The 15,538-nt window shown below is 38.5% G+C and overlaps 1 protein-coding gene across 1 annotated transcript; it reads right to left on the reverse strand.

The window, feature by feature from the left end:
• Positions 1 to 229: 229 nt before the first annotated feature.
• On the reverse strand, positions 230 to 1,168 carry LOC123780167 (olfactory receptor 2M5-like). Its single transcript, XM_045778954.2, has one exon. It carries the CDS (start codon positions 1,166 to 1,168, stop codon positions 230 to 232), a length of 939 nt encoding a protein of 312 aa, XP_045634910.2.
• Between the last annotated feature and the right edge of the window lie 14,370 nt (positions 1,169 to 15,538).

Raw genomic sequence — 15,538 nt, forward strand, 5'->3', positions numbered from 1 at the left:
AGATCGTTGACCTTTATCAGCACATCATCTAGAACCATCAGAAATAAATTCTAAGATGGAGAAAGAAAGGATAAACTTTTTTTTTTTTCCAGCAGATAAACCCAGTGAAGTGAGTGGACTTTCCAGGATCTTGAAGGGATTATTATTATTACTATTTTTTTAACTGAAAAATGTCCCTTTGCTGGTGCATCTCTGTTTTGCCTATGAGTGACAGTGGGATTTCTGCCATTTACCTGGAGGACTGACACCTCCCCATTAACATTTTCAGTGCACTTAGAACTTCCTTATTCCTAAGACTGTAGGCAAGAGGGTTTAAGAGTGGAGTGAAGATAGGTCCAAACAGAAAAAGACCCTGATTCAACTTTGGAGTATGGGCAGAACCGGGTCTCATGTAGATGCACATACCTGGACCAAAATAGAGACCCACCACACAGAGATGAGAGGAACAGGTGGCCAGAGCCTTGTTCCTGCCTTCTGGGGAGTTCATTCGGAGTACAGCAAGGAAGATGACAACATAGGAAGCCAAGATGAGAGATAAGGGCAGCAGCAGAACAAGGATGCTTGTTATGACCACTGCCTTCTCATAGACTGAGATATCCTCACAGACGATCCTAAGCACAGCCATGACTTCACAGAAGAAGTGGGGAATCTCTCTGGGGCTACAGATATTAAAATGCAAGGTAAAAGCAGTGTGGCCTAGTGAAGTAAGTGCCCCTCCCGCCCAAGACATGGCAATCATGTGTAAGCAAACCCTAGGATTGATAATGATTGGGTATCGGAGAGGTTCACATATAGCCACATAACGATCAAAGCACATGAGAGTTATAAGGATGCATTCTGCAATGGCCACAGTCAGGGAGAAGAAAATTTGAGTCCCACAAGCCAGGAATGATATGCTCCGCCATCCAGAGAAGACGTTGGCCGCCATCTTGGGGACAATGCTAGAGGTCAAAGTTATGTCCATCAAAGAAAGCTGACTGAGAAGGAAGTACATGGGGGTGTGGAGATGGGAATATAACCAAATGAGGAAGATCAGAAGAGTGTTGCCAATGAAAGAAGCCATGTAGATCAGGAGAATGATTGAGACCATGGCTGTGATGTGTTTAAATTCAGGGTCGATACCAAGGAGAATGAAATCTTTGCTTTCTGTCTTGTTACCAGTACTCATGGCTCTGTCTAATGATAACAGAAAGAGAAGAGATTTATTAAAATTATCATAGAAGTGAAGCAGTTTCTTGTTAATGTTTAAGAACAATGGCAAATATAAAAATACTCACCCAGGATCACTTGAATCAGTTCTTACTATTTTTTTTCTATATTCCCTATCTGTGATTTAATGGGCTTTTAGATACCAGAGTGTACATGTTAAATGCATTCCAATAACTTTATGTATTAGAGGTATTTTCATATAAAGGCAAGAACCAACAAATATTGGAGAGAATGTGGAGAAAGAGTAACCCTCTTACACTGTTGATGGGAATGCAAGTTGGTACAGCTCCTTTGGAAAACAGTGTGGGGGTTGCTCAAAAAGTTAAAAATAGAGCTATCCTATGACCCAGTATTTTCAGTACTGGGGTAAATGATACAGACATAGTGAAGAGAATGGCCATCTTCACCCCAGTGTTCATAGCAGCATTGTCCACAGTAGCCAAACTGTGGAAGGGGCTGAGATGCCCTTCAACAGATGAATGGATAAAGAAGTTGTGGTGCATATATATAATGGAATATTACTCAGCCATCAGAAAAAAATGATTACCCAACATTTGCAGCAACATGGACGGTACTGGAGGACATTGTGCTAAGTGAAATAAGCTACATAGAAAAGAAAATTATCATATGGTTTCATTCATTTTTTGGAACATAAGGAATAGCAGGAAGATCAGTAAGAGAAGAAGGGAAAAATGAATGGGGTAGGGTATACAGAGGGGAAAATGTACCACAAGAGACTATGGACTCTGGGAAACAAACTGAGGGTTTTAGAGGGGAGGGGGTTGGGAGGATGGGCTAGCCCAGTGATGGGTATTAAGGAGGACACATACTGCATGGAGCACTGGGTGTTATAGGAAAACAGTGAATCATGGAACACTACATCAAAAACTAATGATGTCCTCTATGGTGACTATATATAAAGAACTTATAAAAGTCAACACCCCAAAACTGAATGATACAATTTAAAAATGGGCAAATGACTTGAAGAGAAGTTTTTCCAAAGAAGACATCCCAAAGATGGCCAACAGATACATGAAAAGATGTTTAATATCATCAGGGATCATTGAGGAAATAGAAATTAAATTTGCAATGAAATATCACATTACACCTATCAGAATGGCAAAAATCAATAATACAAGAAATAGCCGGCTTTGGCAAGAATGTGGAGAAAAGGCAACCCTCTTACACTGTTGGTGAGAATGGAAACTGTTGCAGCCACTGTGGAAAAGAGTATGGGGGTTCCTCAAAAGTTAAAAATAGAACTACCATAAATCCAGCAATTGGAGTTCTAGGTAATTACCCAAGGAATATAATCCAGCAATTGGTGTTCCAGGTAATTACGCAAAGAATATAAAAATACTAATTCAAAAGGATATGTGCACCCCAATGCTTATAGTAGCATTAACTACATTAGCCAGACTTTTGAAATAGCCCAAGGGCCCATTGACTAATGAATGGATAAAGATGTAATACACACACACACACACACACACACACACACACACACACACACACTGGAATATTACTCAGCCATAAAACATAATGAATTATCGCCCTTTCCAAGGACGTGGATGGATCTAGAGAGTACTATGCTAAGTGGAATAAATCAGTCAGAGAAAGGCAAATGTCATATGACTTCACTCATATGTGGATTTTAAGAAACAAAACAAATGAATCAAGGAAAAATAAAAGAGAGAGAGAGAGAGGCAAACCAATAAACAGACTCAACTATAGGGAACAAATTTATAGTTACCAGGGGTGATGAGTTAAATGGTGATGGGGATTAAAGGGTACACTTGTTATGCTGAGCACTGAGTGTTTGTACGTAAGAGTTGAATCACTATATTGTACACCTGAAACTAATAATGTGTGTTAATTAACTGGGCTTTAAATAAAAACTTAAAAAAACAAACAAAATAAGAATAAATTAATACAAATAATTGTACCCCTATTTAACCAATAAGAGCTGTGGAGCTGAGAGACATTGGGTAATTTCCCAATTGCAGAAGAACCACGAGGTAACCCTGGCAATCTGATTCTAGGGCCTGCCCCTGATGTACCAAAGACTGTTTCTCAAAGTTATCTGCTCATCAGAATCAAAGAAGACTACTATAAAAATACAGATTGCTGGGGCGCCTGGGTGGCTCAGTTGGTTAAGTGTCTGCCTTCAGCTCTGGTCATGATCTCTTAGTTCTGGGATGAAGCCCAGAGTCAGGTTCCCTGTTCAATGGAGAGTCTACTTTGCCCACTCCCTCTGCCCCTCCCCTTTGCTTGTGTGCTCCCTCTCTCTCTCTCTCTCTCTCTCTCTCTCTCTCTGTCTGTCTCTCAGAGGGAAGGAAGGAAGGAAGGAAGGAAGGAAGGAAGGAAGGAAGGAAGGAAGGAAGGAAGGAAGGAAGAAAGAAAGAAAGAAAGAAAGAAAGAAAGAAAGAAAGAAAGAAAGAAAGAAAGAAGGTGCAATTCTTAAAAAAAAAAAAAAAACCAAAACATAAATACAAATTCCTGAACCACACCATACTGGAATGGGGCCTGGAATATTATAAGAGAAGCTTCAGTCAAGTCTTAAAAAGCAGAAGAGTAGAAATTCTTCAGGAAACCAAAATGCTTCGATAGCGTGTAACACAGATATATTCTCAGAAAATATATTTATATCTTCAATTACCACAATCCATGCATTGAGCCTTTCCTTTGTACCTGTGGTTTCTTCTGGGTGCTTGTCCCTTTCCTTGAGAGGTTTAGATCCAAAAAACAGGTAGAGTTAAGCACATCTGTGTTGTACCATCTCTCTTGGAATAAACAATCAATATGGCTTGGCAACTTCTAGCCCACCTGGCAATGAGGAGGTAGTTGTTATGGTGTCCAGCAATCTTCATGAGATATCTCCAGTGATTGTAGCCTCTCTCCCACGGACCCAGCAGAATAGAGAGGGATTGGACACTCCATACCCTGGGTGGCTGTCTGGCTGTCCAGTTCTTACCTCTTTAGAGATCAGCGTTGCCTGTGTTAAGCTTCAGAGTAGTCCTGATAACCCTGAATCAGAGGTGTCATCCATGAGAACAACTCCATCCCTCCCTCTGATGCCAAAACAGCTCACTAATTGTGTGTGTGTGTGGGGGGGTGGAATACTTGTCTGTCACTTCTCCTCACCCCTGTTGAGAGAGAAAGAGAAAATAAATCAGATCAAATCATGACCCCATCCATGATGGCTTTGGATTTAGCATGGCCTTCTACATGTTTACTGTAAAAAAAAAAAAAAAGAACAGTTAGAGTAGACAGTATAAATTCTAAGAGACTGCCTGATATGGTGATGCTTATGTAACTACACATATACAAATCAACTTCAAAAAAGTATGTTGGATCATAGGATAATCATCTATTTTAATTTCTGTCTTAATATTAATGTAGCTTTATTGACTATAATTTTTAATTAATTCTCTTTTTAATGTTTTCACATCAATGTGCTAAACCGGCCAAATAGACAACAGGATAAACGTACAAGGATGTCTTACAGATCACTCTGTGTCAATACATATTTTTTGACTAGAGAAAATAAGTCACGAGCTTTCTTATCTACATTCTCAATATAATTTGACTATCCTACCTGCCTTGTCCATCAGAGTTAATATACAGAAATGATACAAAATTATTTTAATAGCCCATAATTACCATCATTAATGCAAATCAAATTTTACAGTCATTATATGATTTTTTTAAAATATAGGAAAACTTCAGGCACCAGAATAAATGTTAAAGATGGCTACCTCACAATTTCTGTCATTCCCTTTTGTGATTGCCGCCTGGACTCATGGGTTTCTTTGGCGCTGCACTCTGGGTGAGAAGCTGTTGGTTCTCTTTTCCCATGTCTGAGCTAAGACTAAGAATTGATTGAGGGTGTGGGTAGATAGAGGCTCAATTTATCTTCTCAGATCAGACTGGCTCAAATCATACAGTTAGTATGAGAAGTGACTATAAGTTAAGGTTCTGGTCAGAGACAGGACATATATTACAATATCCAGATCCTTTGCTAATTGATGACCTCAAGAGGAAATATGCTAGAAACATTCTGTCCCCAGACTTTAATTAGCATGAATTTGTATCATCAGGTCTGAGACTTTGTAATTATTCTCTGAAGAAAAATAGCCACCATTCACAAGATAACTAGTCAGGCCACCACTAATCTATTCAACATTTTTACCTACCTCTGCCTCTCTTCTACACCATCCCTGGACTCATCATTGTAGCAAAGGATAGAGAGAGGCTGAGACAAGGATCTTTTCTGAAAGCTGAATTTACAGTGTATTTAACAAAAATAAAAACAAAACAAAAATAGAAACGGGCACCTGGGTGGTTTAGTTGGTTAAGCATCTTCCTTCAGCTCAGGTTATGGTCCCAGTGTCCTAGGATCCAGCTTCACATTGGGCACCCTGGTCAGCGGGGACCCTGCTTCTCTGTCTCCCTCTGCTGATCCCCTGCTTGTGCTTGCTCTCTCTCTGTCAGATAAATGAGATCTATTAAAAAATAAAGCAAACAAACCTGAGAAAATGCATACTTTGTAAACCAGAAAATGGAGATGGGGTAATGGAAATTATGAGGAAAAGTTACAACTCAGCAAGGTATTCCTAGGTCCTATCATCATGTGAACCTGTATTCTGCAGTCTGTGCTACACATATCTGAATGGACAGTTACCTGAGTAGTTACTACGTTAATGATTGAGTTGATGATACCAAGGTCCAAGGTTAAACTCTATTTAAGCCAATTCACTTCACTGTGCATATGAAAGCTTTACCAATTATGCCCTATTTCATGATCTCATCAAGTTCTCATCAAGGTTCAGGGAACTGTACATTCTCATAAATTGTTGGTGAGAGGGTAGTGTGCGTTGATATTTGCTTTATGTATTTAGGTGTTCTGATGGTGGGTGCATAAGTAGTTATAATTATTTTATCCTCTTGCTAAATTGATGCCTCTATCATTATGTAATGCCCTTGTTGTCTCATGTTACAGTCTTTGTTTTAATGTCTATTTTGTCTGATGTAAGTGTTCCTAGGCAGCTTTATTTTTTAACTTTCATTTGCACACTGTTTTTCCATCCCTTCACTTACAGTCTGTGTGTGTCTTTAGATCTGGGGCGCGTCCCTTATAAGCAGCATAAATGGGTCTTGTTTTTTGTTTGTTTGAACCTTGTGATTTTAGCCATTCAGAGAGGTAGAAGGTTATATCTCACTGTGAAATTTTTTAACTTCTTATTTAAATTTCAGTTAGTTAACATGTAGTATAATATTACTTTCAGGTGTACAATATAGTGATACAACACTTACATCAACACCCAGTGCTCATCATAACAAGTACACTCCTTAATACCCATCACCTATTTAACCCAACCCTGCACCCACCTCTCCACTGGTAATCATGTTTGTTCTCTGTAGTTTAAGAGTCTGTTTCTTGGTTTGCTTCACTCTCTCTTTTTTCCCTTGTGATCATTTGTTTTGTTTTTTAAATTCCACATATGAGTGAAAGCATATGCTATTTGTCTTTCTCTGACTGACTTATTTCACATAGCATGGTATTCTCTAGCTCTATCCACGTCATTGCAAATGCACAAACTCATAGTTTTTTATGGCTGAATAATATTTTATTATTATATATATTCCACATGTTCTTTTTTAAAAAATATTTTATTTTCTTAACACAGAGAGAGAGAGGGAGTACAAGCAGGAGAAGAGATAGGCAGAGGTAGAGGGAGATGCAAGCTCCCCGCTGAGCAGGGATTCCCCACGTGGGGCTTGATACCATGAGCCTGGCATCATGACCTGAGCCAAAGGCAGATGCGTAAACCTCTGAGCCCCCCAGGTGCCCCTACATTCCACATATTCTTTATCGATTCATCAACCAATGAATACTTGGGCTGCTTCCATATATTTCTTTTCTATCATAAAAAATGCTGTTATAAACATAGGGGTGCATATATCCCTTTGAATTTGTGTTTTTGTGTTCTTTGGGTAAATACTCCGTAGTGTAATTGGTGGATCACAGGGTTTCTCTTTTTAACTTTTTGAGGAATCTCCATACTATTTTCCAGAGCGGCTGCACCAGCTTGCATTCCCACCCACAGTGAAAGAAAGTACCCCATTCTCCACATCTTTGCCAACTCCTGTTGTTTATTGAGTTTTTGATTTTTGCCATTCTGACAGCTGTGAGGTGGTATCTCATTGTAGCTTTGATCTGCATTTCCCTGATGATGAGTGATGTTGATTCTTTTTAATATATATATTAAGGTCTACTAGGTCTCATTGAGTTTGTCCACTCTTGTCTCCAGCACAGTGAGCCACTTCACAACCATTACTTTAAATTCTTTATCAGGCATATTGCTTATCTCCATTTCACTTAGTAATTTTCCTGAGGTTTCTTTCTTGTTTTTGTTGTTGTTGTTGTTGTTGTTGTTGTTGTTGTTGTTTGTTTCTTTGTTTATTTTTCCTTCCGGAGCATGTTCCTCTCTCTTTCTATTTTGCTTTAGTTTCTGTGTTTGTTTCTATAGATTAGGCTGAACAGCTACTTCTCCTAAACTTGAAGTGATGGTCTTGTGCATGGTCATCCCCTACATACACTTTGTGTGCTTTGGTTACTTTTGGTGGCTGACTGGAGTTGTGACAGTGTGGACTGGGAGTACTCAGGTTTTCCTTTTAGCAGGTGCCCTGTTGATGATCTGAGTGGCTGCAAGTACTCATGTCCCAGAGTTTTTTTTTTTTTTCACACAGAGAGAGACAGCCAGCAAGAGAGGGAACACAAGCAGGGGGAGTGGGAGAGGAAGAAGCAGGTTTCCACAGAGAAGCCTGATGTGGGGCTCGATCCCAGGACCCCAGGATCATGCCCTGAGCCAAACGCAGATGCTTAATGATGGAGCCACCCAGGGTCCCCTCCTGATCCAGAGTTTTATGTTTTGAAATCACACTAGCAGGAAAGCTGACTCTGAAATGGGTGCAAGTCAGGATGCCCCAAGTTCTCTGTGCAAGAGGCACATTGGTGGAATACCTAGAGCTGATGTGGTATGAAGGCTGGGAGGTCTTTGATCTCTCTGTTTATGAAAGGTACACTGGCAAGATAGCTGCAACTAAAGTAGCTGCAAGCTGCAGATTCAAGGCTCTACACTCAAAGGCACCCTTGGCAGTATAGCTGAAACTGAAATATATTTAAACTCTCATATTCCAGACATTGTGGACAGAAGGTGCCCTGGAGGGGTGGCTGGTATAGTTTAGGAGGTCTTGGAACACTCTGTACAGTGATCATCCTGGCAGGACAGCTAAACCTAAAATGGTCATGGAACAGTATGGTCCCCGCACTCTCCATGACAACTGTGCCCTTGCAGGACAATGTGGTTGCAAGCCAGGTTAGCCTGGAGCTCTGCACACTGAGAGTGACCTGGTTGACACTTGAAGCAAAATTGAGTGCAAGCTCGGGTGTTGTAAGGTGTTTAGCATGGTGGGTGCCCTGGTACAGTGAGAGGAACTGTGGTTGGTGTTCCAGGGTGTTCCACACAGAGTGCCCCAACATAGTGGCTAAAACTGATGTTGTCACAGGCCTTGGATTTCTAGGGCACTTGGCACAGGGGATACTTTCTGGGGGTGGGGGGCAACTAGATCCAAAGCAGGCATCAGCCAGAATATCCCAGAGCCCTCTGAGGATGCCCTACCAAGCTGTCTGATGGTAAAGTGTTGTGGCATGGAGTGTTCTGGGGTACTTTGTGCTTGTGTCACCTCGGTGCAAATCTGAAGTGCTAACTAGTAGCAGCCCAGTTTCCACCACCCTTGTGGTTACCTTGGTGGGACAGCTAGGGCTGATGTGGACTGGTCTTGCAGGGTTTACTGAGGCAGCAGGACAACTAAGGTATGTAGAGTATGCACTGGTCTACACTTTCAAGGTGGAGAGAAGTGTTAATCTTGTTGCTTACCATCCCCTCTGATCTGGAAAGAGTTCTAGCAGCTCTTCTACCATTTGGCAGATTTCAAGGACGGGATCATTTATGAACTAGTTTATCTTTCAATCCATGCCATTTTTGTTTTTCTGTGTCCAAGGACAGACAAACCTGCTCTTGATTGTTCCCTTAGTACTATCCCTCCCCATGCAAATTGCAGGATTGGTAGTATGGATTCCTTTATCACCATGTCTCCATCTCTCTAGCCATTCTATGTTGGCATTCTTTCTTTTCTTGTGCAAAAGATTTTCAATCAGGCCTCAGGTCTTCTTCAGGAGAAATTGCTCTATCAGTAGGTGTGAGTTTGTGTGTTCCATGGAGGACATGGCTCTAGGGAATCCTATGTTGCCATCTTGGACCAGAACCCCCATAAATGTGCATTTATATTAGTATATTCTGGTAAGATCATGGAAAAAGTTGAAAAAGCATTAGGATCAGGGTGTTAACATTGCATTCCTGATACGAGCATGAATAAAAGGAATTGGGCAGGTATATTTGGGATTTCTGTTGTTGTTGCTGTTATAAAAAATACTGCTACTACAAATAGTCCTGAATTTTTGCAAGTATAACTTCCACATAGGGTTCCAGAAGTGGAAATGTTGAGCTGAATGGTAAGTATATAATTCTGCTTATTATTCCCAAATTGCTCTACATAAAAATTTTATAATATTGCATTCCTACTAGCAATGTATGAAGGTATCTGTTGTCCCACAGCCTCACCAATAACCTACATTGTTAAAATTTTGCTTTTTTTTTCAATTTTGTAAGACATTGTGATTTTACTATAGTATTATTTTACTTTCTATTATGAGCTAGTTAGTTATTTTATAGTGTTTAAAAGTCATGTGTATTTCATATCCCTGAACCGTCATTTCAAATACTTTACCCTTTTTCTATAGAGTTGGTTTTTAATTCCCATTTTTAAGGAGTTTTTAAATATTAAAGCATAATTTCTTGTCTGATATAAGTTAAACACTTTTTTTGCAATTTTTCATTTTCATTTGCCATTCTTAAGGATTTTTTTCCTACATAACGTTTTTATTTCAATGTGACCAAACTTGTATTTTTTATCTTATAACAGGTAACATAGATTGCATTGTGTGAATTTGGTTAACGGTATACTGTGTGCTGTCTGTCAAGTTTCAATACCAATATTGTATGCATTTAATTACATTTTTCTTCCCTCTCAATGCCTTGAAGTAATAAAAATTATTAGGATAATTTAATTTTTATTTTTTAAAGAGTTTATTGATTTATTTGACAGAGAAAGGGAAAGAGAGAGAGAGAGAGAGAGCACAAGCAGGGGGAGTAGGAGATGCAGAGGGAGAAGCAGGTTTCCCGTTTAGCAGGGAGCCTGACGCAGGACTCAATCCCAGGACCCTGGGATCATGACCTGAGCTGAAGGCAGACGCTTAACTGATTGAGCCACACAGGCACCCCAGAATAATATAATTTTTAAATATTTAGTAGAATTCTCTTACACCTTGTGTCTGCTGCTTTTTTTTTTCAGAATGCCTTCTACACTTGTACATACTGCTTCTATGAAATTAAATTCTTTACACATAAACTATTGTTTGCCTCTTTTTTAATAAATATATCAATTTTAGTGAGTGTTTCAAATTTATTGATTTAACCTTTTAAATATTTTCTAACTTATTGGTGAATTAGTGTTGCCCTGATAAACAGAATCAATAGGACATGAGTGTGTATACACACATATGCATATGTATCTATGTGTATAAATACACATAGATACATACATTTATAGGTATATGTATGAAGAGGAAGAGAGAAAGAGAAAGGGAGAGGATGCACATATCTTTTTAAAAAGATTTTATGTATTTATGTATTTATTTGAGAAAGAGAGAGAGAGAGAGAGAGCATGAGCAGTGGGTCTGGAGAGGGAGAAGCAGGAACATCACAGAGCAGGAAGCCCTATGTGGGGCTTCATCCCAGGACCCTGGGATCATGACCTGAGCTGAAGGCAGACACTTAACTGACTGAGCCACCCAGGCACCTCTGCACATATCTTTTCAAATTAGTGTTTTCATTTCTTTGTTGGGGGGGGGTAAATATCCAGTAGAGAGACTCGTATCAGATGATATTTCTATTTTTTTGAGGAAACCCCCACTGTTTTCCACAGTGATTTCACCAATTAACATTCCCATTAAGAGTGCACAAGTTTTCCCTTTTTTCCATGTCTTTGCCAACACTGGTAATTTCTTTTTTGATACTAGATATTGTGACTTGTGTGAGATAATATCTCATTTTGGTTTTGATTTGTAGCTCTGTGAATTAGAGATGTTGAGCATCTTTTCATGGGTCTCTTGGCCATCTGGATGTCTTCTTTGGAAAAAATATGCCTATTCAGGTCCTCAACAAATATAATTTTTTTAACATACAGGGTTTTATTAGTTTCACGTGTACAATATAGTGAGTGATTCAACAATTGCACACATTACACACTGCTCATAACAAGTGTACTCGTTAATTGCCATCACCTATTTTACCCATCACCTAATCCCCTCCTCTCTGCTAACCATCAGTTTTTTCTCTATAAGTCTGATTATTGATTTTTTTCTCTTTTATCCTTTTGTTCTTTTGTTTTGTTTCTTTAAATTCCACCAGTGAGTGAAATCTAATGGTATTTGTCTTTCTCTATTTTTGCTAAGCATTATACTCTCTAGTTCCATCCATGCCATTCCAAATGACAAAATTTCATTAGTTTTATGGCTGCATAATATTCCATTGCATGCATTTACAACTTTTCCTTTATCCATTCATCAACCAATGGACATGGGTTTCTTCCATAATTTATCTATTGAGAATAATGCTGTTACAAACATGTGGGATCATTCATCCATTTGAATTAGTGCTTTTGTAGTCTTTTGGGAAATACCCAGTAGTGTGAATTACTGCATCATGGGATAGCTCCATTTTTTATTTTTTCTGGAACCGTCATACTGTTTTCCACAGTGTCCGCACTAATTGGCGTTTCTATGAAAAGTGCACAAGTGCACCCTTTCATTCATATCATCACCAAAATCTGTTGTATCTTTTGTTGTTGATTTTAGCTGCTCTGACTCATGTGAGGTGATATCTCATTGCAGTTTTTTTTAATACTGTATGAAATTTTAATACTATAAAATCAAATGTTCTAATAGTATTGCCAAATGCTTTTGCATATCAGAAACATTTTATACATATTTTAAAAATATCTCAATGTACTAAATCTTACCGGGTATGCAAATGTAATATTCTTTCAGTGAAAAACTATATATCTAAAACAGTTCAAGTACTTAATGAATACACCACATGGAAACATACAAGTTCACTAGAGATGACCCAAATCCTGTTGTACAGGGATAGAGGCTTGAATGGTTATTTTTTTAATTTTCTCTTTTTATTTATTTAATTGTACTTAAATGAAGTTAGTTAACAAATAGTGTGTCATTACTTTCAGACTAATCAGAGTTCAGTAATTCATCAGTTGCCTGTAACACCCAGTGCTCATCACATCACATGCCCTCCTTATTGCCCATCACCCAATTACCCCATCCCCTCACCCACTTCCCTTTCTGCAACCCTCAGTTTGATTCCTAGAGTAACGGGTCTCTTATGGATTGTCTCCTCTCTAATTTTGTCTTATATTAGATCTCATGCCCTCCCTTCCCTTATGATCCTCTGTTTCATTTGTAGTTTTGATTTGCATTTCCTGAGTGAAGAGTGATGTTGACCATCTTTACATGTCTCTGTTGACCATCTGTATGTCTACTCTGGGGAAGTGGTTGTTCATTTCTTCTGCCCATTTTTTAATTTTTAAATTAAATTTATTATTATTATTATTATTATTATTATTATTATTATTATTATTATGTTCCGTTAGCCAACATATGTACATCAGTTCTTTATGTAACGTTCAATGATTCATTAGTTGCTTTAACATCCAGTGTTCATTACAACATGTGCTCCCCTTAATATGCATCACCTGGTTACCTCATCTCCCCACCCCCTCCCTTCTGTAACCCTCAGTTTGTTTCCTGGAGTCCAGAGTCTCTCAAGGTTTGTCTCCATCTCTGATTTCTTTCCATTCAGTTTTCCCTCCCTTCCCCTGTGGTCTTCTGTGCTACTCCTTATGATCCACATATGAGTGAAACTGTATAATAATTGTCTTTCTCTGCTTGACTTATTTCACTTAGCATAATCCCCTCCAGTTCCATCCATTTTGATGCAAATGGTAAGTATTCATCCTTTCTGATGGCTGAGTAATATTCCATTGCATATATGAACCACATATTCTATATCCATTCATCTTTGAAGGACATCTCCGCATCTTCCACAGTTTGGCTCTTGTGGACTATCCTGCTATGAATGCATTTGCCCATTCACTTCACTACATCTGTGTCTTTTTGGTAAATACCAAGTAGTGCAATTCCTGGGTCGTAGGGTAGCTGTTTCTAAGGTCTTAAAGAACATCCAAACTGTTTTCTAGAGTGGCTGTACCAGCTTGAATTTCCACCAACAGTGTCAGAGGATTCCCCTTTCCCCACATCCTTGCCAAAACTTATTGTTTCCTATCTTGTTAATTTTGGCCATTCTAACTGGTGTAAGGTTGTATCTCATTGTGGTTTTGATTTGTATTCCCCTGATGGCTAGTGGTGTTGAATATCCCCCCCACCCCACCCAGGAGTTAACCATTGGTATACCCTCTTTGAAGAAGTGTCTGTTCACGTCTTCTGCCCATTTTTAATTCAATTATCAATTCTGGGGTGTTGAATGGTATTAATTCCTTATATATTTTGAATACTAACCATTTAACAAACATGCCTTTTTCAAATACCTTCTCTTATTTTGTACGTTTCCTTATAGTTTTGTTGATTTATTCCTTTGCTGTGCAGAAGCTTTTTATTTTAATGTAGCCCCAATACTTTATTTTTACTTTTGTTTCCTATTCCTCAGGAGACATATCTAGAAAAATATTGCTATGGTCAATGTCCAATGTGCTGTCGGTCTTAACTTCTAAGATTTTCAGATCTTATATTTAATACTTTAAACTGTTTTGAATTTATTTTTGTTCACAGTGTAAGAAAATGGTCATTTCTTTCTTTCACATGCTGATTTCCAATTTTCCCAAAACCATTTGTGGAAAACACTATCTTTTTGCCATTAGATTGTCTTCCTGCTTTGTTGAAATTTAATTGACCTTATAGTTGAGGGTTCATTTCTGAATTTTCTATTTTGTCCTTTTTGTTTTAATTTAAATTCAAATAGTCAACATGTAGCACATCATTAGTTTCTGATGTAGAGTTTAGTAACTCATCAGTTGCATACAACATCCAGGGCTCATCACATCATGTGCCCTCCTTGATGCCCGTCACCCAGCTACCACATTCCCCTGGCCCACCCAACTCCTCTCCAGCAACCCTCAGTTTGTTTCCTATAGTTAAGAGTCTGTCATGGTTTGTCTCCCTCTTTGATTTCTTCCCAGGTCTCTCCTTTCCTTCCCTATGATCCTCTGTGCTATTTCTTAAATTCCATGTAGAAGTGAAACCATATGATAATTATCTTTCTATGATTGAGTTTTTTTTCACTCAGCATAATACTCTCAAATTCCATCCATGTGGATGTAAATAGTAAGATTTCACCCTTTTTGATGGCTGGGTAATATTCCTATATCACACACACACACACACACACACACACACACACACACACACACACCTTTATCCATTCATCTGTCAATGGACATTTGGGCTCTATTCACAGTTGGCTACTGTGCCAGCACCGGGCTCTTTTGTTCACTACCACTTGGTGATACAACTTGAAATCCAGAATTGTGCTGCCTCTAGCTTTGCTCTTCTTTTTTAAGTTTATTTTGGCCATTTGGGGTCTTTAGTGGTTCTATACAAATTTTAGGATTTTTTGCTCTAGCTTTGTGAAAAATCCTGTTGGTATTTTGATAGGGATTGTATGAAATGGGTAGATTGCTATGGGTGGTATAGACATTTTAACAGTATTTGTTCTTCTAATTCATGAGAATGGAATGTCTTTCCATTTTTTGTGTTGTCTTCAATTTCTTTCATGAGTGTTTATAGTTTCAGAGCATAGGTCTTTCACTTTTTTGGTTAAGTTTATCCCTAGGTATCTTATTTTTGATGCATTTGTAAATAAGATTGTTTTCTTAATTTCTCTTTGTGATGCTTCATTAGTGGTGTGTAGAAACTCAACAGTTTTCTGTAGATTAATTTTGTATAGTGCAACTTTACTGAATTTGTTGATCAGTTCTAGCAGTTTTTTGGTGGAGTCTTGATTTTCTATTTGTAGTATAATGTCATGTGCTAATAGTGCAAATTTTTTTCATC

The sequence above is a fragment of the Ursus americanus genome, chromosome 5, assembly GCF_024610735.1.
Source record: "Ursus americanus isolate L20-20 chromosome 5, mUrsAme1.1.p, whole genome shotgun sequence".
Taxonomy (NCBI): domain Eukaryota; kingdom Metazoa; phylum Chordata; class Mammalia; order Carnivora; family Ursidae; genus Ursus; species Ursus americanus.